Source organism: Necator americanus, chromosome IV (genome assembly GCF_031761385.1).
Source record: "Necator americanus strain Aroian chromosome IV, whole genome shotgun sequence".
Classification (NCBI taxonomy): Eukaryota; Metazoa; Nematoda; class Chromadorea; order Rhabditida; family Ancylostomatidae; genus Necator; species Necator americanus.
Genome location: NC_087374.1, coordinates 38,668,794 through 38,691,811, shown reverse-complemented (window position 1 = coordinate 38,691,811; position 23,018 = coordinate 38,668,794). Strand labels below are relative to the sequence as shown.

General features: G+C 38.8%; 3 protein-coding genes across 8 annotated transcripts; 2 read left to right on the top strand and 1 right to left on the bottom strand.

Moving 5' to 3' along the window:
• Window positions 1–2,111: 2,111 nt before the first annotated feature.
• RB195_003999 (uncharacterized protein) lies at window positions 2,112–8,206 on the top strand (the record flags this gene model as incomplete). Of its 3 annotated transcripts, XM_064201906.1 has the most annotated exons (6): window positions 2,112–2,336; window positions 2,413–2,491; window positions 7,101–7,234; window positions 7,696–7,790; window positions 7,920–7,991; window positions 8,095–8,206. In XM_064201906.1, the coding sequence occupies 6 exons, from the start codon at window positions 2,112–2,114 to the stop codon at window positions 8,204–8,206; spliced, it is 717 nt and encodes a 238-aa protein (XP_064057787.1). The 3 variants fall into 3 exon arrangements, with proteins under 3 accessions (XP_064057787.1, XP_064057789.1, XP_064057788.1); XM_064201907.1 differs by lacking the exons at window positions 2,112–2,336; window positions 2,413–2,491 and having other exon boundaries at window positions 7,112–7,234; XM_064201908.1 differs by lacking the exons at window positions 7,101–7,234; window positions 7,696–7,790; window positions 7,920–7,991; window positions 8,095–8,206 and having other exon boundaries at window positions 2,112–2,486.
• Window positions 8,207–9,817: 1,611 nt separating this feature from the next.
• RB195_003998 (uncharacterized protein) lies at window positions 9,818–18,724 on the bottom strand (the record flags this gene model as incomplete). Of its 3 annotated transcripts, XM_064201905.1 has the most annotated exons (23): window positions 9,818–9,904; window positions 11,015–11,101; window positions 11,168–11,266; window positions 11,334–11,402; window positions 11,463–11,570; window positions 11,635–11,787; window positions 12,446–12,634; window positions 12,980–13,045; window positions 13,182–13,313; window positions 13,376–13,455; window positions 13,510–13,628; window positions 15,029–15,039; window positions 15,134–15,303; window positions 16,296–16,374; window positions 16,440–16,621; window positions 16,673–16,833; window positions 16,933–17,095; window positions 17,179–17,260; window positions 17,628–17,813; window positions 17,923–18,053; window positions 18,124–18,296; window positions 18,443–18,547; window positions 18,621–18,724. In XM_064201905.1, the coding sequence occupies 23 exons, from the start codon at window positions 18,722–18,724 to the stop codon at window positions 9,818–9,820; spliced, it is 2,736 nt and encodes a 911-aa protein (XP_064057785.1). The 3 variants fall into 3 exon arrangements, with proteins under 3 accessions (XP_064057785.1, XP_013308931.2, XP_064057786.1); XM_013453477.2 differs by lacking the exons at window positions 16,296–16,374; window positions 16,440–16,621; window positions 16,673–16,833; ... (5 more) ...; window positions 18,443–18,547; window positions 18,621–18,724 and adding an exon at window positions 14,625–14,755 and having other exon boundaries at window positions 15,029–15,286; XM_064201904.1 differs by lacking the exons at window positions 9,818–9,904; window positions 11,015–11,101; window positions 11,168–11,266; ... (8 more) ...; window positions 15,029–15,039; window positions 15,134–15,303 and having other exon boundaries at window positions 16,261–16,374.
• A 79-nt stretch (window positions 18,725–18,803) lies between these two features.
• On the top strand, window positions 18,804–22,721 carry RB195_003997 (uncharacterized protein; the record flags this gene model as incomplete). Of its 2 annotated transcripts, XM_064201903.1 has the most annotated exons (14): window positions 18,804–18,864; window positions 18,933–18,935; window positions 19,340–19,422; window positions 19,970–20,041; window positions 20,140–20,217; window positions 20,283–20,425; window positions 20,492–20,614; window positions 20,723–20,823; window positions 20,910–20,968; window positions 21,026–21,112; window positions 21,255–21,343; window positions 22,178–22,374; window positions 22,430–22,505; window positions 22,583–22,721. In XM_064201903.1, the coding sequence occupies 14 exons, from the start codon at window positions 18,804–18,806 to the stop codon at window positions 22,719–22,721; spliced, it is 1,311 nt and encodes a 436-aa protein (XP_064057783.1). The 2 variants fall into 2 exon arrangements, with proteins under 2 accessions (XP_064057783.1, XP_064057784.1); XM_064201902.1 differs by lacking the exons at window positions 18,804–18,864; window positions 18,933–18,935 and having other exon boundaries at window positions 19,348–19,422.
• Between the last annotated feature and the right edge of the window lie 297 nt (window positions 22,722–23,018).

The following is a 23,018-nucleotide window of genomic DNA, read 5'->3' as shown; positions in this document are numbered from 1 at the left end:
TCCAGAAAAAGAGCGGTCCTGCGTGGATCACACCGATAATAGGAGATTGTTGAATAACGAGAATAACGATGCTGAACTGGTGGGAACATCGCAGCATTTTGCAAATTATTATTGTTTTATTTCCATCCTCAAAAATGATATTAACCTGATTATATTCCAATACAACACATTTTCCGAACTTTTCTCCCGTTTTTTTCTTGTGTCTTCTCAATTCATTCGTAATTTTATTATTTTATTGTTCTGTACAATGATCATAGCTTCCCATACACAAATGGCTCATAAAGTGTTACAGCGAATTTCTTCAAATTCCTTATTGACCGATCGATCAATGAGTGTAATTTTGTAATGGTTTTTGAACAAAAAAACACACAAAAAAACGACAATAGCAGCAAATTTTCGGGATTTTCTGAAAGTGAAATGTAGAAATTTGCAGGAGCTAATCTCTGACTACAGCAAAACTACTTTAAAAAATTGTAGCAAAAAAAAAACCTGTGGACAATCTGAAATGTTTGCGTTCTCTTCACGTTATAACTTTCACTTCTGCTCTTTTTTTTTCAAATTTAAAGCCACTTACTAAAAACGTTATTATGGCGGCAAGTTGATGTTCCTGAAGAACTCCAAAAATTAGCATTTCAATAATCGGCTGTGGACAAAATCCTTAACCCAAGCCCTCTGCAGTATACTCTTCGATCGATATGGAATCTGAAACCAGTGCAAATCAATCGTTCTTCTTATTCAGCGCAACATTAAAATATTTTTCAAGAGATTTTTCCTTAAACATACAGCATGATTTCAGGTCAGTTCACTCATGTAAGGCGTTAAAAAACAAGTACTATTATATAGTTGGGTCAAAACGACATTAAGCACGGACATTTGCGTAAGCGGCTCCGCTCGAAGCGGCGCGGTGGAGCGTAGCACTTGGGATCGTGTAGGGACCCTCGCTACCGCCTACCCATCTCTACAATTCGCCATGGCCGCATCTCGATTCCAACCGACCGTTTTGACACGACTACACTTCATATATAACCATAACAACTTGACGTGTAGTGTAATTGCGTAAGAAATGTGACTGTGTTCGTGTTGGGACCTTTCCCAGTTCCATTCAGACTTCAGTTTAAATCCCAAAAAGTTGAAAATTGAACGGTACTGCGCACAAACATCTACAATTCCACATTAGAGACGAATAAATTGATGTATCCTACCGATTGGAGCGCGAGAAATTTTATGGTTTTTTACCACGCTCCTTCACTTTTTTCTACTATTAAATTTTTTTCCATCGTTTTCCGCCCATCCCTTGAGCAACAAGGGATGGGCGGAAAACGATGGAATAAAGCAGAAGAATAGAATAGAATAAACACTTTTTTTATTCTTCACTATTCATCCGTGACTTGGAAACAATGTTCAGTCGGGTCAAAACAACATGAAGCACGGTTTAATTGCACGAGCGGTCACGCTGAAGCAGCGCGGTTTTTTACCGCTCACAAACGGTCTGCGAACTTGGGACTTCGCCAAATTTTCCAATGTGACGTTATCCGAATCGAAATTGGCCGCTATTCTTTGCTTGTTTTCTTTCCTATTGCTTTTCTTCCTGAATCTTTTATGTTTCTTTTTTCGTATCTCTGTTATGTTTGCTGCATTTCCTTTTTTATATGGAGCGAAATTGCATCTGTATTGTTTTTAAGCCATTGTATAACTTTTGTTCATATATTTATTTTTATGTTAATGTTCCTTTTTTTTTGTTTAAAAGGGAAGAAGCGACGAAACAAAAGAAGAACACAACATTTTAACATAGAAATAGATACGATTTTTAACCAAATTTCAACGGCAAAACATGAACAAAAACAATGCAAAAACTTGAGAACACTACAGACACAAAATGGAGCAATTCGAATTAGCACTGCAAATATATTGCAATTCAATTTACAACTGCAGAATTACAACTCATTGCAAATATAGCACATATTCTTTGTAGCAAAAAGAAAACGGCTTACGCGCAAATTAACCAATCTCCTTTTTCCCGTGAACTCATAAAAAGTCCCACCTTTTTCAATTAAACATTAATTATAGAGAAGTGACAATCCCAGACAAGGTGTACTTTCCATACAGTAATCATGAATCTTGCTAAGGGGCGATGTCTGATACCGCCGTCGAAAGTGGTTGCAGAAAATCGTCTTCGCTTCTTCGGTCATAAAATGAGGAGAACAGCAGACCGCCCTGTTCAACGTGCTCTAAGGATTCTCCCGGATTTTAGCTGGAAGAGGCCTCCTGACCGGACTATAACTTCTACTACTATGGTGGTGAAAGAGGAAATGAGAATACTCGGCGTGGATATTCAGGTCAGACGAGACGTTGGGTTTCGCAGGATATGGAATAGCGACGAATGGATTGATTCTGTGCAAACTTTTGCTAAAGATCGAGAAGTCTGGCCAGAGCTATGTGCAAGGACGAATCACGTCGGAAAAGATGCAGGAATCAGCCCCAATTGAGTCAAGTAAGTCAGGGCAAAAGAGTGGCTCCTCAGCTTGCACGCAATCGCAATCTCGAATTGGAATTCCGCTGACGTTTCTGTGTTGCTGCTCTGATGAAACTGGATATTTGTATGCGTTATATACACATTTTTTTAAAAAATCTATTTAACAATAGTTACTCACGTCAGTATCAGTTAACAGACGTTGTCTTCTCCTTATAACAATCAGTACGAAATATTTGTAGCAAATTTGTAGCTTGCGCAATTTGAAGATGAAAAAACAGGAGTTCAAACAAGATTCAAAAGAAAATGTATGTTCTCACATATGTTCCAGAAAAGAACAAGCACCGCGTCACAACGATGAATACACAATGGCAAAATAAATGGCTAAATGCTAATAACTAAATGGCAGTCACACTGTTCACTATATAATAAGGAAAAGCACAGATTTTATTAAGTGGTCGGGAACAATTTTACCTAGAATTCTAGGTCCAGCGAGTAAATTAGATAACGAGTTTATCCTTGCGTGGCACAACCCAACCTGGCGTTCAAAAAGAAACGTTGAACATATTCTTTATTGAATTGTTTGAGCTGCGGCCAAGATTGATATTGATCTTTATTAAAAACAATTTTTTCGGCGTTATCGCCTTCGTCAGAGCCTGTAAAGTCAAAGTCATTAGCGGTTTATCCACTCAAGCACCTCATTACCCTACAGAAAGCATTCGAACTATAGGCAAACTCAAAGGAAAACATGTCAGCTAGTGCTTGCCTCCTGAGTTTGGTAAATTAGAAGTATCGCGTACCACAACTACAAGTCACGAAGGTTTTATAAAAAAAAACCTGACGGCTAGCCCCGCAGGTGAAAACCCGCACAGATCTTGATGTGGGCCAATTCATTTATAGATCGCCTTGTTCAACGTGTTCTGAGGAGTTTGTTGTGTTCAAGCTGGAAGAAGCCACCAGGCCGAGGATGGAAATTCTGGACAGGACAGAGGTGAGAGAAGTTCTGAGAGCACTCGGCGTTGATAGCCAGTCCAGACGGGACGTAAAGTTTCGCAGGATGTGATACAGCGACGAATCGATCGAAACTCCTCCTGGAGATCGACGAGGTTGTGCCTAGCACAGGCGATAACATCAGCCCGTCGATTCAGTCAAGTAAGACATTCAAGAATCGAGGTGCAAGAGCAGTTTTAGGCCGCACAAGGATAGGTGAAAACAGCAGAAAAATTTCGTTTTTTAGCCATACGAACACTTTCAAACCAAAACTGCTTCAATTTGCCCAACAAAGTAACTCCTTACACCCCTGAATAAGCGAAATTGAACTGCGTGTAACCCAAACGCAATCATACGAGAAAGCAACTCTTTACATCCCTCTTCCCACACAAGTAATGGAATCTGTTATAAAGGGTTTCATTCCGTCAGGCCTATGGTGTGAATGATGTGCATCGTTGGGCAAATTGATGCCTCGGATACTCGGAAGTATCTGATTCTTGAACCTGCAGCGGACGTTTCAGTTACTCGGAATTAGATGTGCGGAATACCGGCTACGATAACATAACAGAACAGAACGAGGATCGTGATACAATGCTTTTATATAATAGGAAATATAGAGTTCGGGACTCCTTTTTAAACGCGCCGCATCCACGTGCGAGCGGTCTGAAATCAAAGAGTCCATCTCAACAGGTTGTTCAAGTAAAATCAATGAATAGACTTTTGAGCGAACCAAAAAGAGTACAAGTATTGCTCGTTCTAACGTATCTCGTAGGAAGAAACGACGTTCCCACGCCGTTATTTCGAACGATTAAAGGGAATTGAATGCGGTCATGGCCATACTCATAATCTGGACACTGAACTCTATATTTTCCCAGAGGTCTACCAATTACGTCAGTTTTGCGATACGTAATTCCATTGTTTGTTTGCCTCTATCGTAATGGATTTTGTTCATACAAAATTAAGTTATGCTCTACTAAGCAGATATCCTTGCTTTCAGTACAGAAAATATAATCACAGGCCTAATAGTATAAAAGGGATTTGATTTGAAAGAAGACTTATCGTCCAATTCATATTTCAGTCGTAATCGTCTGCGCTAACACTGAACAACAAGATAATCGTTGAGCGGATCTTGAACAGGGACTGACCTAGCAATAAAAGGCCGCTGGATCTGGATTCAAGTACACATATTGGGACTCCGTTGTCATCCGTATTATTAATGTTGTTTTCTGTTTCTAGTAGCATATATTTATAAATGGTTGGTTCACATTAATACGAATGGAGAAAAATGATTCAAGTGAACAATCCTGTATAAAAGAGTTGTAGATCACATAGGTCTGGATCTAAGGTACTAAGGTGACACATTAACCATGGAAATTCTCCAAAACGAGAAAAATCGCTGATCTGCTTTTTTCTTGTCGTTTTCTTCTCCTTAACTTACTCCATTTTGGTGTATTTTTGCCTTGTGATAAGATATTTATCCAAAAACATACATCCAAGAATAATGGACAGCATGAACAATGAGTGACCATGTACGGATAATCCCTAATTCACATGTGTTCAGGACAATAGCTAAATGGCTACAATGGTCGGCAACGTTATTTTCCTGCTGCTGATCGTTATTGGATGTTCAGCAGAGAGTGTACATTGGCGTAAGTTTCCCTTTAAACACTACTTCATATTAACTGTTTTAAAAACTCAAATTTTTGAGCAAAAAAGTCTCCGACTGTGCACAGGTCCAATTATTGGATGCTTTTAAAGGGAATTTTCGATGTTATTTCGATTTCGTATGGTTATGTAGAGTTTGGAATGTAATTTGCAAGGATCACAGCCAAAATTCGAGATATTCTTTGAAAATTCAGAAATCAATTTTGTCAGTATCGGCAGTGGTATCAGTTAACCAAACGATGCATCACCTTACACCACAGAATGACGGAACGAAATCGCGTGAAACGAAATTTTTTTGCTTGAAGCAGGTGTAAAAGATTGTTTCGTCGAGTTATTATATCACAAATCCACTTAAAGGCATCACCCCACGGCCTGGAAGATACGGCTTCGAGCGTTCCGGCGCGCTATCTTCTACAAAGAGTTCGATTGGAGCGCGCCAGTGCACACGCTGCATCTTCCGGGCCATTTTTTTAACGCCAATTGGCAAGAAATGGACAGAATCATCCACCTCTCCATGATCTGTAATCCCGTATACGAATACTTTACCTGAAATCCATTCCACCTCAGATTCGTAGAGTGTTGCCTTTGAGTGTGTGTGTGTTCTCGGTGTAAACCGAATTTCACGTACATTTTCATCAGAAAGTGTTCGTCCAGTAAGAGATGGTTGCGTAAATTGTACTATAGAATTACGATGTATGAATCTCAACTTTGAGACCCTACCGTACTTCACCAATGACAGTGTGTACACTTCTGTTTTTATAGATAAACATCATATGGCACTTTTATTAGTATCAGGCTATTCAACGAGATTTTTGTCTATCTATCTATGTGCATATACGAGTTTTGCTGAAACCTATTATTCTATATAGTAACTGGAACTAAGATAGTATTTAAAGTTGAAGTAATTGTAATTCTTCGCCAAAAGACAAAGGAAAACGCTGCTATATAGTAATTTTTTTTGCTTCCTGCCGAACAGTTACCTTGGACACTGCACAGTAACTCAGGTGCTATCTACAGTAACCAGAGCTTATTTTTTGACGCTACATATAGAAGTAAAAACAAAATACGTACGTGGTGTTCTGTTAAGTTACCAAATTCAGCAAATGAGGCTCTGACAAAGGCGATAACGCCGGAACGTTAGCTGTTAATAACGATCAATATCAGTTTTGTCTACAGCTCAAAAAAATCAATAAAAACGAAATACTTATCAAAACGTCAAGTCAACTTATGTAAATGCTGCAAACAATCTCAAGTGAACGTGGAGTTATCTGACCGTGGAGGAATAGACGCGTATTCTTACGTGATGCATGTAATCAGGATTTTTTTTTCACATTTATGGACACTCATAAAATTACCGTTATAGCGTAGTAAGTAGGCATGAAGTGCACAGCAAATTAAAGGCATCACCCACGAATCCGGGGTGGTGCGGGTTTCAGGTGGAGTATTCGTATACGGGATCGTAGATTATGGAGAGGGAATGATTCTGTCCATTTCTTCCTGATTCCCGTAAAAAATGGCCCGGAAGATACGGCTTCAAGCGTTCCGGCGAGCTACTTTCCACAACGAGTTCGATTGGAGCACGCCAGCCTTGTGAACGCGCCGCATCTTCCGGACCGTTTTTTACGGCAATTAGGAAGAAATGGACAGAATCACACCCCTCTCCATAATCTACTATCTACTATCGAATACTCCACCTAAAATCCGTACCACCTCAGGGGGTATTCAGGGGATTCGTGGGGTAATGCCTTTAAATCTTTTTTTAAAGAATTTAATCTAATTCAAGTTTTCTGATGATAACGAGTCCATCTATGGTAGCTTTTATAGGCTATAGTTTTTTTTTTATTCGAAAACACATTTTTGTTCTGACTCAGAAAAGTTTGTTTTTTTTTCTTTTTTGGTAAGCCAACAATGTATTTGAATGAATGAGTGAATGAATGGATGAATGAATGAGCGAATAAATAAATAAATACTTCAGAATGGCGTGAAATGAAATGTGGGTCAAAAGGTGGTGATACGACACAGAAGACAGCTTCTCTATGTGATATCTTGCTGAAGGAGACGGAAACTGACGATAAACTTAGGCCTGCACCGCTTCAACCGTGCTTTGAGGTAATAGAACGCTGTTCCGTATGCACACTGGGTAATTAGCATACGACGTAAGGATAATAACCATGCAAAATACAACGGTGCAAAGTACTACATAATATTTTCCTCGAAACTGAAGTAAATCAACCTTCATACGGTAGTTCACCAAAGCTCACCTAATCTCATAACATTATTTTTTTTTCGAAATCCTCTTCTCGTATGGACTTAATTATTCATGTTATTGCACGGTGAGAACATAAAGAGAAGTTTTCCGATAGTCAGACTACAAGATAGCATCTATTTGATCTACAAAGAAAGAAAAGCAGGTATCAGAAGAAAAAATCAGATGTGAAAAAAATGACAGAAATAAACTAAAAATCAACGGTGAATGTCAGATGATTGCTGGAACTTCAACTACGCAAACGAAGAGAAAATTTTGAAATTAAACAGAAACACGACAATTTTACACTCATACTTTCTTTCAGGAGGTTGTGAATGGAAAACAACGAACGTACTGTAACGTATTATGCCCTGGTGCAGATACAGTATACTTGATTAGGCGTCAACCAAGCAATCATAGGTATTTGATGTTGTCCAATTATTAGAGTTCCGTGTCCTATAAGGAACGTTAGCACTATTTTGAATTATCTGCATAGGACGAAAAAAAAAGGAATTCTTAGGAAATTCACGGATATTCAATCAATTTCAGGAGCTGCTTCTCACATTTCACATACAAAATTGAGAAAAAAGGAAATGATTTCTATTTGTGGAGGGATGGAAAGTGAGTAAAGTTCAGAGGAAAAAATGGAGAAAATTCTTACTCTGACATTATTCATTCATCTATTTCCTATAATACCTAATTTATTGTTGTATGCATTATTCAGATGCCGTACTTCTGATGTCGACTTCACTATTCGATGTGAATTTGCATTCGGTCGTGCTGAATTCCCCGCCGATAACATCGTTTTTGCAAATGCACGTCGTAAAGCATTTTAAATAAAATATTTAAGTAGTTTTTCGCATTTATTCGAATTCATATGGGGAATTTATCGAGGATTTTTCCATCGCAGTCTCACCTGGGTTATCCTAATGAATATCAATAGAATTATATTTCCCTCATTACATTCCGTAATAAGTCTCTGGCGTTAATCAATCCACTGGGGATCCGCAAACGTGTTTTACTGTAATTCGTAACTGCTGAGGTTAATGAACTAGTCCACAGCCTCATAATGGCTGAATGCTCCTACAATGAATCACGTGGGCTAGCTAATGTTTCATGTCAGTATATATCTTCCAAGACAAATCTGGTACCAATTTATCGATCTCGGAGTAATGAAAGGTTGGCTCTAGAGAGGTTTCGAACCATCGATCGGTATGACTGCAGCGGACCTCTTACAGACTGCGCTACACCTGCCCCACATGCTACACATAGGTGCGATAGTCCGAGCCGGTGTTCCGACCCCTTCACTTTTGGACGGTTGGCGGAGGGACCTCCTTCGCTTTTGTGTGGTAGGCAAAAAGACCCCCTTCACTTTTGGACGGTTGGTGAAGGGACCCCCTTCACTTGAACTGCACCCCATGAGCTAGACCTCCTCCACCTGAGGAGGGTCCGTCTCCTCTCTATCACACCTATGATGCTACAATAGAATGTGCTAATGAGTGAAAATGTAGTCCATCATTTTAGTTTATCTATTTTCATTCTAGAAAAAAAAGTTCCCAGCATTGTGGAGAATACTCAACTAATAACTTTATTGGGGATATCTCATATCGGTCCGAGAACGACTTTATCGCTTAGTTTCAAGAATGGTCAAAATAAGAATGAGGTAAGATGAGAAGACCACACCCGAACTTCCCACTACTCACTTTCATGGTAATTTTCTAAAATGACTCAAGTTATAGAATAACTGTACCAGTGATAGGATTCATCAAACAAACTAATCGACAGCCAATCGATCGATCACTCGTACGAATAGCTAGAACTAGACAAAAGAAAGAGAATGATGAAGAGAATGATAGGAATAGTTTGCGGACCTACTTATGCGTGGCTACTTTTCCATGATTCTCAGCAGCCCGTACGTCCAGTAAATCAATTACTAGGTAGTATACTTACTTATACATTTTCTCAATAGCTATGAACATTACATCAACATCCTATTGGTCGGTACCTATCCAAACCTTGTTACGACCCTCTCCAAAGTTTTCTCATCCTTCTACAAGTATTAAAAACGGCTACAATATATGATATGAATTGCTTCTAACCTTAGCTTACTCTCTCTTAAGTTGTATTCTCAAGGAAGTCTTCCGAAATTGCAGCGTGTTATTGTGGTTTTAAAGATGATCCTGACATCAAAATAAGAGGGCAACAATTTATTAAACAATTTCCCAACAGATGAACAACAAATATTTCTCATAACCAGTCAACACTAAAGGAAACCGGAAGCTGAAGCTGACAGCCCTAGCATGAACATCTTCAAGGTTAAATTCGATCTATAGAAATTCAAGAAGAATTTAGAATGAAAACAATCACTAAAATGAAATAACGATCAAAGATTTTCGTGTCCGCAAAACAAAACAAGATACGCATAAAAATGCCTGACCGTGAAGCAGTTAAGCAATCGAATCCACGTGTTGGTTTATGTTATGGATGTTCGCATAGGACTGCTTCAAGTTGTTCACCAGCGTTTGTAAGCGCTTCTGTAGAAAAAAAATACTTAAACGAAGTCAATTTATCAGACGGCAACAATTTATTGACTGAAAAAATATATGAAATAAAAGTAAAAGAAATTACATTAAGATTGTAGGAAGTCAGCTCGAAAAACTTGCGACGACGAAAGCAATGAGATATTATGAAGTACTCGAATAATAGTAATAATGGTATTCGTAGACACTTAACTTTTCTAACACATACGAAACAAGTGAGAAAAACTCTTTCCCGTAAATTTTTCCATAGCAACGACAGATCTGAGTTCAAGTAATACAGAGTTTTTTTTTAATGATGAAATAATTCAATAAATGTGAGCATATTCGTTAAGAATTTGAAATAGAATGGCATCGCCGAGAGAAAATACAAAATGCATTCCATAACCACCGCTAGTTCTACTAATATTATACTGAGCCTCACAGCAAAGGTAAAATTACTCGCTCAAATCCGCTTCTGATGAAGGACTAAAATGAAGTAATTGCCACTTTTCACTGCCGAAAAAAATCAAGTGCAGGCTTTTGCTTTTCTTTGTCTTGTTTTGATCAATAAAAAATGAGGTTTCCTTTTTCTCGTGCACCATTCGCAAAGAAATAAAGGAATAAATAAATAAATAAATAAATAAATAAATAAATAAATAAATAAATAAATAAATAAATAAATAAATAAATAAATAAACAATGAGGAAATGTGTATCAGTACGTGTATCTCATTACTTATGTCTTTAATGACATAAGTAACATTCCGTGATGAATAATAACAATTAAACTGGACACTGATAAATAGCTGTTTTTACGATACTTCACAGACCGCTGAGAGAGACAATTCTTTTTTTTTTTCAAAATAATTTTAAACAAGACATTTAATTCTCATAATTTTCTTCTGTGTCATTACTTTTACTAGCCTCATTTATAGCAAGGAGAAAAAACTTCATGTTTCAATTTCAGCTATGAATCAGAGATAAAGTAAGTAAGTAAGAAAACAAAAAAAAAAAAGATAATAAAGATACTATACTACATTTACAAGATTACTTAATGTCCTTATGTTTGATTATTTCCAACAGGTAGAATAATCACGTTTTTGCTCAATAATGCAATTCCTCTAACCTGCAACGTTTGCCACTGCTCCCGACCAAACTGTCGATGTTGGAAGGAGCTCACCACCAACGTCTGCGTCATTTCATTCAACTTTCCCTGCAAAATTTATCAAAAACATGGAACAGAAAAGCGGTAAAGCCGCAAACAGGAAGGACTACTCACTGATATGGCATTCACTTGAATGGCATCAATTATAAACTCTTCTAACTGATCATTCGATGGTAAGTCCAACTCCTCAGCTAGGCTATCTAGTTGAATGACCTTTAAAGTAAAAAATTGAATGGAAGTACTGGAAGGAAAAAATTGAGAACCGAAAAAATTAACTCACATTATTACTTTCAGCAATAGTCATAAGTGTAAGAAGTCGAATTTTCTTAAGTAGCACTGTTTCATCAACCTAAAACATACCATTTTATTAATGTTAGAACAGCATTGCCGGAAAATGTGAGACTACTACCTTCAACTTGTCTCCAACAAATTCTGGATGGGCTTTAACGAAAGCACGGTAGTCTTTAAGCGTCCCCGAAATGAATAGTTCAAGTGCAGAATACATAAGAGGGTCCGACTGCAAACAATTTCTCTTAGGGCACTAATTCGCATGAAATAAAGCAAATTCTACAGAGTTTTACCTTCTTCAGTGCCTTGACAGCACAGAGACGTTGAAGATGATCAAATGAGAAGGATTTTGGATCTACAACAGCGGTTCTCACGCATTCGATAGCATCTTCACGGGCTTGTGCGGCGTCCTCTTCAGTGTATGTGCCCAATAACATGATCATAACCTGAACTCAATTCAACTCAATTTACCTGATGTAAAATAGCAAGACAAGAAATATAAAAGTCGGCACTACTTTATATTTACTGTTTTAAGATTTTAGAGACAAAAGATGAGGAACTACATAGAGAGTTAGATGGAATGTTGGTGATGAATATGATTTTCCCTTCACATTTATGGTATATGTATAGCAGACAGAATACCACCCAGGATTTCACCAAACATGGTGTAAAAAAAAAGTTTTTTTTTTTGGAAATTTCATTCATGGAAACATATCGCCATACTTGGACTGAAATGTTATTTTTTTTTTTTGGAGATAAAACTACGTGGTAAATGAACTCGTAAACGGAAAATTCTTCCATCCATGAACCAGATTTCCGAAAAACTTCACTTCTTGTGCCTACTAACAGGATAGTGTTTACTACCGTTGTTGGCGCCAATCCTAGAGAGAAAAACTCTGACCACAGGACACATTTAAGAGCGCAATGAGCACGCGTAGTCTCCTTCTCCAGAAAATACTGTTTTTGGTGCATAATGAGCGGTATATTCGTGGTCGTCATAACAGAAATAAATAATAAAGAAATAACAGTAAAGTTAGAGTTTTACGCTTCCATCAATGAAGCAGTATCAGAAGAAGGAATATTGAGTCGAAAAACTAAACATACCTTGGCTGCCTGGTCTGCTTTGAGATCTTCAAGAAGTCCGACATGAACAAGACGAAGTATGTCCCTCTGTCCTTCCAACGATGTTCCCCACTGTTTGAATTGCTTTTGCAATGTTTCCGTTGAGCAGTCTAGTTCACTGATCATACGAGCTTCGGAGCACATGGCAACAAGTGAGCGATAGAGGATCTCCTAAAAGTTAAGTTGGAGCTGTTAACTGTCATTTTTAAGCTGTCAAAATGACATGAAGCACGATGTAGTTGCCTTCGAAGCGGCGCGATGGGCCGTAGCGGTTAGGGTTGAGGAAGGACCCATGCAAGCACCGCTCATCTTTGGAATTCGCGATGCTTCGGCGTCAATTCTAACCGCCATTTCCACACCGGCGCATCGAGGCAGCCTCTTAAGCAACTCCACAGTGCTTCACATCTTTTATACCTACTATACTTTCGGGGACACGTAGATCACGAAAAATCCCCGATGAATCTTATCCTTACGAAAAGAAGAATTTAATCCAAGGGAGATCATCTCAAAACTTACCTGTATTTTTGGATGCGCTGCGAATCCTCTAAACAGATTTGATAGCACATGAACAGCGTGACCAGCCTGAAGAATTTTCGTGTTGTGTCCAGTAAAAGTCTCAATAAAAAATCATTAAATACAAAAAAATTGTTTTTTATATTTTATAATTTTCTTTTTTAATAAATTAAAAACAATTATTATAAAATATCCACAAACTAACATTGCTATTCCATCCAAGACCTTTGAAATGTGCTGGGGTGATGGCCTTACAAAAAGCACCCACAACTTCATAAGCGCGGTCAGCAGGCACCAAAACCATTAGTGAACAAATGGAATTCAGAATGTAGTCCACCTTAAAAAATGACAAACGTTTGCAATGGATTTCACATAAAATGTGTTCCAATCTAAACTTACCTCAACCGGATGAGGACAAGCGCCCATCACTGTGAGTTGTGAACAAATGTCGGACAGATTGTCAGATACGTCTGATGGCCCTTTAAAAAACGATCGTCTTCCGGATAACTAAAGAAAGAAATGAAAGTGCTTACCTTTAGGGTCAAGTTTAGCCTTTCCTACATTGTTGAGATACTCCCGAAGTTGTTGTAGTTGGTCACCGTCGTCAATAAATGCAAATACTGGCAAAATTTTATGATCCGCCATCTTGAACCTGAACAATTTGCGGATAATATGAAAGGAAACATTAAACAAAATATAATATGAACACGAGGAAAAATAAGCGATGGGTATAGTACCGTAAGAGCAGACAAACAAAACAAAACGTTAATGAAAGGAAAAGAGGGAATATGCATGAAATCGAGTACAGAGGTATCGCCCATTGCAGGATACGACTGAACCTTGTTCTATCGTTAATCTACATTCCACAATGATCCCTAGGAGTTCCAATAACTGAAATCTTCACACAATAATACACATTTTGGTACTCAGGCACGTAATCATAAACATCTGACGGATAAATCGCTGCAAAGAATACTCTGGATCATTGTGACAATCGGCGTAGGCCTGCTGTAACGAGATAATGCCTTTGGCCATACACGAACGCGGTCTTCGCCGAGCCAGACAAGCCCTTCAGAGCTTTTTCGTAAAATGCTTGTGACACTTTTTTTTTATTTATTTTCAGTGTAATGGTGTATGGAAAGGGTTAAGATGTTTTCTCAACTCTTTTTCCATTAGTTTTGATGATTGTTTCGCTCCTAATGCTTCTCTAATTCGTTTCTTCGTCTCTTCTCTATTTTAGTTGCAAATGTGCTTCATGTCCCCGAGTAACTATTGCAGTACTGTGTTAGCATCTACCGTGGTCGCTATTTCAGGTGAATCTTATTTCGCTAATTCAAAATCCTCTTTTGATGCTAACGTGTTCTCCTAGAGACTTCAGTTTGTAGGGATTGGATTGATTTCTGCCCAAATGTGTGTTTTAGTGCAATTGCGCAACAGGTAGCAGTCTTCTTAGTGGGATTTCAGGGTTTTGCTAGGACTAAAACGCCACAATAGCAAAAACAGCTTATCATGCACATAGTTGAAGGGAGGAATGGGGCAGAAACTCGATCTCCACCAACTGAAAGCTTAGAGGTGCCCTAGCATCAGAACAAACAACAAAACTAATCGAGAAGGACTTCGACAAAACTAATTAATTTTATTCATGCACTTCTTATCTTCGTCCGCAACGCAGCTAGTTACAACACGTTTTACATCGACTGTGTACAGTAGGCTCAAAATGATATGAAGCACGGCGCAGTCGTGTAATCGGATGACAGCTGGAATCGAAGTGGGACCATCCTGAACTGCAGTGTTGGATGGCGTTAAGAAGGGTTCTCCCGCGATCCTAACAATTACGCTCCACCGCGCCTATTCGAGCGCAGCCGCTTACGCAAGTTTTGATCCGACAATAAACTGTCTGGTACAAGAGAACCATGGTCCTCGCACGGAAAAGTGAGAAAATCCCAACAAAGGAAAGAGCCACTTCAGATTACCAGTCATTGTTCCACTTCATGCACATATTACAGCAGATCATGCTCTCACTATTCAAAATGCACATCCAAAAATGCGGACCTGCTCGTGCTCTACAGCGATGTTTCCAATGGACGTCACACTTCCTTCCTCGAGTTGTTTCAGTTGTCTTTTGGCTCTTCGAATGTGATATTCAATAAGAAGCACTTCAGACGGCTGGAAACGTGTAGCCGCCTCTCGAAACTCCCTCTGAACTTGTTTTCGAACAGAAGGGTCAAGTGGTTTGGCAGCTCGTAGAAAGTCTCGATAAGTTTCGAGAACCAGACGCTGCAGCTTAGTGTGTGCACGGCCAACACTCATGCAGCGGTAATGCAGGCCTAAATGAAAGGGATGCAGGTACATGCTCGATTCTAGAAACTGTAGAAACGAATGCGAGCTTATACGCAACCTCCGAAATCTCTAAGCCGTTATCTACCGCTAGAGAGAACAGAAACGGAAGAAAAAGTAACTGAGATCGAATTGCCAAGCAGAACTTATGTGCATGTAGAAACTTTTAACTAAAAATAGAGTAGAGTCAAAAAGTAGATAGACAAAGATATAGACGTATGCTTACTAATCGCGCGCTACAAGCGTTTGTAATGGTGGGAAAAGCTGAGCCAATCAAAATCTTGGAAGTAAGCAAAGGTGCAAGCAAATTGACATAAAGCATAGTCTAGAGGAATGAAAAATAAGATATTAAAACGAAAAAACGATTCTTAGACACAAAAAACTCCAATAAATATTTATTCTGATACTAATTTCTTTTCTACGAATACCCGCAAACTTAGATCGATAAATATGATTATGATGAAGTGTGTATTTTGTAGAAAGAATCTATCAGACTACTTTACAAGGGTAGATTACGTCTCAGTCTTCTTCTTAATGAAATTACCTCAAAGTGCCGACACTTGTGTTGCACAATGAAACATAGTACCTTTCTGTTATATCTAACTACATTTGTTTATTTGTGGAAAAACACGCGTTGTACCCGTGCCTCATCGCAAATTCCTATTGCAACACAAATGCTTGACGCCCTTACAAAGCATTCATAAAAAAAGTAAGGAAAAAATATAAAAATACTATACTAGTGTGACATACTTGTCTTCTCAAAGGGAAAACTCCACTATCTCAACAAAATAACACCAACATAACAGGATCAGTAAGAGTTGGAAAACATAACAAAAAACAGGAAAGTTGGATAACTTCCTCAATTTTCAACCGCGAAGATGCAACTCAAGCGTTACATCAACTACTCACAAGTAATCTAACATAATGTCAGCTCCATTTCAATAGCTCTAAACCCATTGCACTAATTGGAACTTTCGTTTACCCCAACATATCAATGTAAGATCAGGGGCTTCAGGAAGACAAATCTTTTCAACATCCAGCTCAGCAGTGTTGTCAACTATCTGAAAACAAAAAAGGAACATAACAATACATTTTTACCGTAAAGTAGAAGCAGGGAGGCATTTACCTTCTCTCCATTCACCTTGAACGCTCCTTTGGTCATTAACATGGATCCCTTTATCTTATCGCTCCTTGTATGATCTGCCAAATCTCCCATCGTTTTTACGTTGTTTCTGGGCACCTTTACAGTATTGCCAAATAAAGAAAGAAGTTCATTCTCGCTCAAGGATCGGATATCCTCCATAGATCCTAGAAGAACCGAATGGCAAACCCGTAAGCAACAAAGAATTTGTGACATACCTTGAAAAAGAGCTCTGGAACATCGTTGAGCAGTTGTAAGTCCCTCGCTTCCGTGTACAATTCTCGTAAGCTCTATGGCTAATGCATCCTGTGCCACCCACTTGCCTAGATTCCGTCGATGTTCTTCAACCTTGGCTAAAACTTCTTCCCATGGCGCCAGACTGGAAAAAACCGATCTCAATCAAGAAATCGGATACTCGGGTAGGAAGCACGGGCTGAAGGTGGAAAATGAGAAAAAAAAAACTAATGATCTCAAGTACCTGTACTGTCGGTACATTTGCTCTGCCTCGGTATCGTGCAACTGTCGAAGGAATTGATAGAAATGAAACGGTGACGTCATTTCAGCACTAAGCCAGACTTCACCGCCAGTAGACTTTCCCAACTTATTTCCTGCACTATCAGTGACCAGGGGCAGACAGATGCCTGGTTTTGTTCTGTTTATGCAATTTAGACGAGTAAATCTAACACTTTATATAAATAAAAGGAAAGGAAAAAATGAGTCTCACCTGCAGCAAATTTTTCATCACAAGTTCTTTTGATGTAATGAGCACCAATGTCTAGATGACCAAGCTGATCGGAACCACCAATCTGAAAAATACAGTAGGAATATCACATCCTGGAAATTTAAAGTGCCAGGTATTCATGAAATGTTTTTACTAAAAACTACGGTATAACTACTACTTGAAGTTTCTCCCATCTTTCACCGAAAGTAGACTATATCGTAGGAAAGGAGTTGCACTCAGTGAATTCACTTGAAAATTGTTGAAATTTCAATTTCATCCTTAAATTCTCAATCCGAGAAAAGCAAGATTGATGGGAATTCAAAGAAAAAATATGCAAAAAATGAGGATATTGTTTATTATGACCAGGAAAAGAAGAGGCTGTAGTGGAAAAAAACGTTAGGGGTATGGCTTAAGGAAAAACTAAAAATTATAATATCGACTGGTAAGAATACCTGGAATCTGCAATCGTACTTCTTCAGCAACATCGCCCAATCATAAGCCTGCATTGTTTGATAGCTGAACTCCGTAAATGATATGCCACCGCAATCGTCTTCAAGGCGCGCCTTTACAGCACCCATCCGGAGCATTTCGCCAACACGAAGTCGTTTGCAGCTTCTAAGATAGTCCACCATTGTCATCTGAACGTGGAATTACATGACCTCAAAAAAAAATAAAATGGAAAGTGAAATGAAAAATAATAAAATAGGTATGAAGAACAGGATATGAAATAAGAATAACGATCAGTACCTGAGCAAACCATTCATTATTATCGTGTACTGTAATTTCTTTGGCGAGCACATTTTGAGCTATCTTCTTTAATTGAGCGGAAATACTTTCTGCGTTTCGTGCAATTATGTCTTTGCTCTGGGAATCTCGCTCTAAACAATTTCCCTTTCGGAAAGTTCTTGAATACATCCAACTTTTTAAGCTATTAAGTGGCTCACCAACCAGAAGACCTGCCACTTGGGTCACCAATAGCTGCAGTGGCACCACCAACAATGGCTATGGGTCGGATGCCAAATTGGGCAGCTCTCAGCAAATTCACGACCACTAGTAGATTACCTATGTGAAGGCTTTTTGCAGTTGGATCAAACCCGGCATAAATAACAGGTGGTAACGATCTGAATAACTTAGAAAATAAAAAGAAAAACGCGATGCGCGAACTGATCGAACACAAAGATTGATTTTTGAATGAAAAACTTATGTTGTGCGAACAATCAGAATAGGAATAAGTACATGAAGAGATAAGGAACATGCAGATACTGACCTCAGCTCATTTAAGAAGTTCGTGTCAAGGTTTGATGGATAGGAGGAACGCACAAGCCCACGTGTTTTCATATCCTCAAAATAAGTAGCGATTGAAGAGGTAGGCCTTAAAACTACTCCACTAAGAAAACAATGGGAATATACTGTAGGAAAACCCTTGGAGGGAAATTGAAACGTACCGGGATAGAGAAAAACTGCGTTTTCTACTTAGGGAATGACGAGACTGGATACGAAACCATTGGACTTGTCCAACGGCGCGAGGCGGTAATTTTAAACTCATCATATTTCTGGACAGTCGGTTTAGTAGACAAATACAAAAACTACCACAATTTCAGCCGTAAAACAAAGGAAAAACGAAGTTTATGCAATCCACTGCGCCAAAGCCAAGAGTACCGCACCGCAGCCGCTGTCGCAGTGCAGAGAGTACTCGTCACTAGGGATTTCCTGAGGAAAGCAGAGGAATAAGGAATTTCCATTTATTTGCATTGGAGCAGGTACTTCATCGAAATTTTGTAGCGTTTATTTTCGTTTATCTCCTGTAAGATCTCTCTTCCCAGTGGTGCCAATGAAATTTAGTACTTAAACCATCCATCACGAAAATTTGAGAGGGAAATATTGCGGTTTTCCTCCTCTGAAGTAGATTTTCTGAACTTGTGGTATATTTCGATCTCGACTTCCATCTCATGGTATTGCGGCTTCCTGTGTAAATAAGTAAAGAATAACAATAATGTAAATAAACGAATAGATCCGCTAGGAAAGCTGCCAGTACTTCGAATTTGATGACGGATAAGATGTTCTCTATGGCGAATGTCCCTTCGCATAAGTCTCGTGGATTTCGAACTCTCCAGAGCTTTCTCCCGAATACTTCAACTTTATAAATGCAGTATCCTTCTTTCAGGGTTTACTATGAGAAATCACATAGAGGAAGTTAATCGTGACGACGATCAACTACCATCACCGAGTGCATCTTTATCAACTGAGGTAGCCATAACTATTTAATGTTTTTCGGGATGTACTAAATCTACCTCAGTAAAGGTGGAATTCCAGTTAATGTAGCGTTTGAACGCGTGTTTATACCTACATTCTCCATCTAACGGAACGGTTTTCGAGTTCTACCGTACTTTTACCAAATTCTCCCCACCCTTAACACAATGACAGAGAAAGTGTAATTGAGGTCGTTGAAGAGTTCCAAAACTGAGCATAGCAGAAATTTCTACGCAAAAAGTAAATTTAAAATCTCTTGAACATTAGGACACTTTGCCAGGGCGTTATGATTAGGTCACGATTGAATATTGGTGGAGTTTGTTAAGTATTTTTCTTTGTTTATTTTGGCTAGGTAACTATTTTGTGTTTTTTTTTGTTCTCATTTACCTGTGAAAATAACCGTGGTTGGATGTTTTTGGGTGCTGCGGTAGTTGGGTCTGGCTACACCATAAATGTTCAGAGAAATTACACTATTTACTGCAATTTTATTTACTTATTCTTGGTTCATTCGATAATGTTTAGTCCTTTCATTCTATTGTTTCAGGAGAAGAAGGAAATTGAAAATGCGGTGCATGAGTTAGTGGAACGTATTTCGAACGATCCTTCTGTGACAGAGGTAATCATGAATGGTTTAAGAAATCTAACCAATACTGTAGTATTGTAATTGGCTGATTATTATTTGTTCTCATTGTCTTATTTAACTCATTCTTCCAGGAAAAGGAGGCAATTGAAAAAGTGGTCCATGAGCTAGTGGATCGCGCCTCGTTTTGGAGTGACCCCTCCGTATTAGAGGTAAATGGTTTAGGAATTCCTACGAGCTTTTGCTCCCTCTTGTTTTCAATTTTGTTGTCTTGCAGAGAAATTTCTACACCTTGGATTATCGCAAAGCTCCCTCGTTAGGTTCCGCTTCTTCTGTAGATGGAAGCGAATTCGGAGAATTTAGTGATTGTGAGCTATCCCTATTAGAGACTGAGGAGGATTCTGATAAGGAGTTCGAGAGGTTTGAAGCTGTTATAGTTTTTAGTGAGATTTTCCTGTTTTTCTCATCTCCTCATGGATTCTGCAGGTTGCAAAAATACACGTGTGAATCTCGTCTTAAAAATTACAAAAGAGATCATCCCGATGGCGTTCCCCAGCAGAAGAGACTGAGAGCTGAAGTTGTTATTGACAAAAGTGATTTAAAAAATGAGTATGTTTTTTTTTGGATAAATGTCCTCTTTTCAACTCTTAGTCGATACTAGAGATGTGTTTTATCATTGCTTTTTTTATTATGACTTAAAAAATTGGTTCTTTGCAGATATGATTCACTTCCGCCTTTAGAACAACTTTCAATTCACTGCGAAGAGTCTATACCGCTTGAGATTGTAGGACATGTAACTTCTGTGGTCGACTGCTTAGGTGCCAATCAGATTATTTATTAATCGTCATCCTATTTTTCAGCTGGTGCTAGGATGCTGGAATGAATACATTTTTGTCTTTTTCAGTGGTTATTCAGTCAGATGGTGGTGTTGCACTCGATTATGATTCTGTTTTATTTGACAAGGTAGGATTTCTACTCTTCATTATGTGTTATTTCCAATAGAATAAACAAATTTTGAAGGAGCGCAATTCTATTGGCGTTGTCTTCGACTTGTTTGGTCCAGTAAGAAGTCCGCTTTACTCAGTAAGATTCAACACAAGAGAAGAGGTTAGCTGCTTTTCCTTCCGTAATTTTCTACGTGTAAACATTCAAAACTTTGAAAAAACAACGTGAGAAGAGTGTTTATTTATATAGAGGATATTTTAGCACTTAACACTTTTCAGTAGTAAAGTTTAGTGACACTTTTCAGGCTGCCAAAATACAAGTTGGTATGAAGGTATACTACGCACCGATGGCAGAACAGTATACTAAAAAAGTAATCGAAACACAACTGGAAGGGTGAGGAAGCTTCACCGTTGTAATGTAGCTGATTTCTCATTTTGCTCTGAAACAAGGACTCTCTTCTATAGTAGAGTCAAAATGACATGAAGCATCGTGCAGTTCCGTAAGCGACTGCGCTCGAAGCGGTGCGGTGGAGCGTAGTGATTGGAAGGAGGGAGACCTTTGCTAACAGAATTCTTTGCTACAGTTCGTGATGGTCCCACCTCGACTCCAACCGCGCCGCTTCGAGCGCAGCCGCTTACGCAACTGCAGTGTGTTTTGTGTGGTTCGTGTTCATGTGCTTCTGCTGTCGCTTTGACCGTACTATACTTATCTATTTATTTACTACGCTCAGTGGGGTTAGAGTGGCTTTTGCAATATTACCTCCCCTGATGATTAATGCATGGGTATGCAGACTGTCTCTTGGATGGGACATGGGACCTGAAATTAGAACAAGGCACTAGGTTGCTTGGTATCATAAAACGTTGCGCACGCACTGAAGATTGAATAAACTGAGGTTTGCCATTCCGGTAAAAAGCTTGTGATGATAACTATGATAACTTGCGTGGTGTTGTATGCATGTGGAAAGGATCTAACTTTTACATTTAAAGAAAAAGAACCTCATTTTTCAAAGAAATTTCTCTGCATAGAGGAATCTCTGTGGATACAGATTTTCACACTTGTAGGTCCTATCGTAACTCATACCAACTCATAGGTGTTGACTGTGTATTTTTTGTGTCGGGGCTTTCCTTCTACATGATTGTTTGCAACAACGAAAAGTCCCGATAATTTGTGTTATAAATGATTGTATGTTTTTTATTTCATGTTTCTAATTGTCTCTTGTGAGTTCAGGGAAACGGAAGTGGATGCAGATTACTCAGAGGATGAAGCAGTATTCAGTGATGATGAAAAAGAACGACAATATAGGCAGCGTAAAGCAGCCAAGGCAAGGGCGACGCAAGAAAGTATTTCTGCTGAAAATAGTGAAAGGCGCGGTCAAAAGCGTCGTGTTCAATTTTCTGAGTCGTTTCCCTATCGAGGAGGGAGAGGTGGATCACTTTGTATCAGTTCGCATTTTTATTGTTGCTCATACCCACCGTTCAGGAAGAGGGGAACATCACAGAGGCAGAGGTCGTGCAACCTCATGGAACTGGCATAGCGGGCGAGGAGCACATTCCAGGTACATTTGTATCGTTCTATTTGAAGTAGATCCTTCCTAGTAGATCTCTGTTCAGAACCTGTTTCATGATATTTCAGACGAGGGCAGTATCAAGGAGGAAGAGATCAAGCTTCTTCAAATGGTCAAGGAACGCCAGGTGTAGCGAATATGGATAATCCGTACGCAGAATTTGGTTGCTACGGTGGAAATTCTTTTGTTGACTCACGACAACTCTAAATACATTTTGCTTCAAGCAAAAGGGAGAGTGCATCGTTTCGGTTTGTTTACATTTGTAGTTGTCTTGCCTGCTTACTGTTGTTTAGTTGTTGTGAATGTACATCACTCCTATAGTTGACTGTTGAAAGGAGTTCTATTGCATCCCAACACTTCTTACTTGCGATTAAGCTGCTTACTTCATGTGGTTGACCTATTCCTTTCAATTGTTCTGGAGGAGGCTTTTGAAACCAGTGAATTCTGGAGATTGTTGTATTTTTTAAAGGTTCGTGGGACAAGTTTGATGCTCTAAGCTGCATT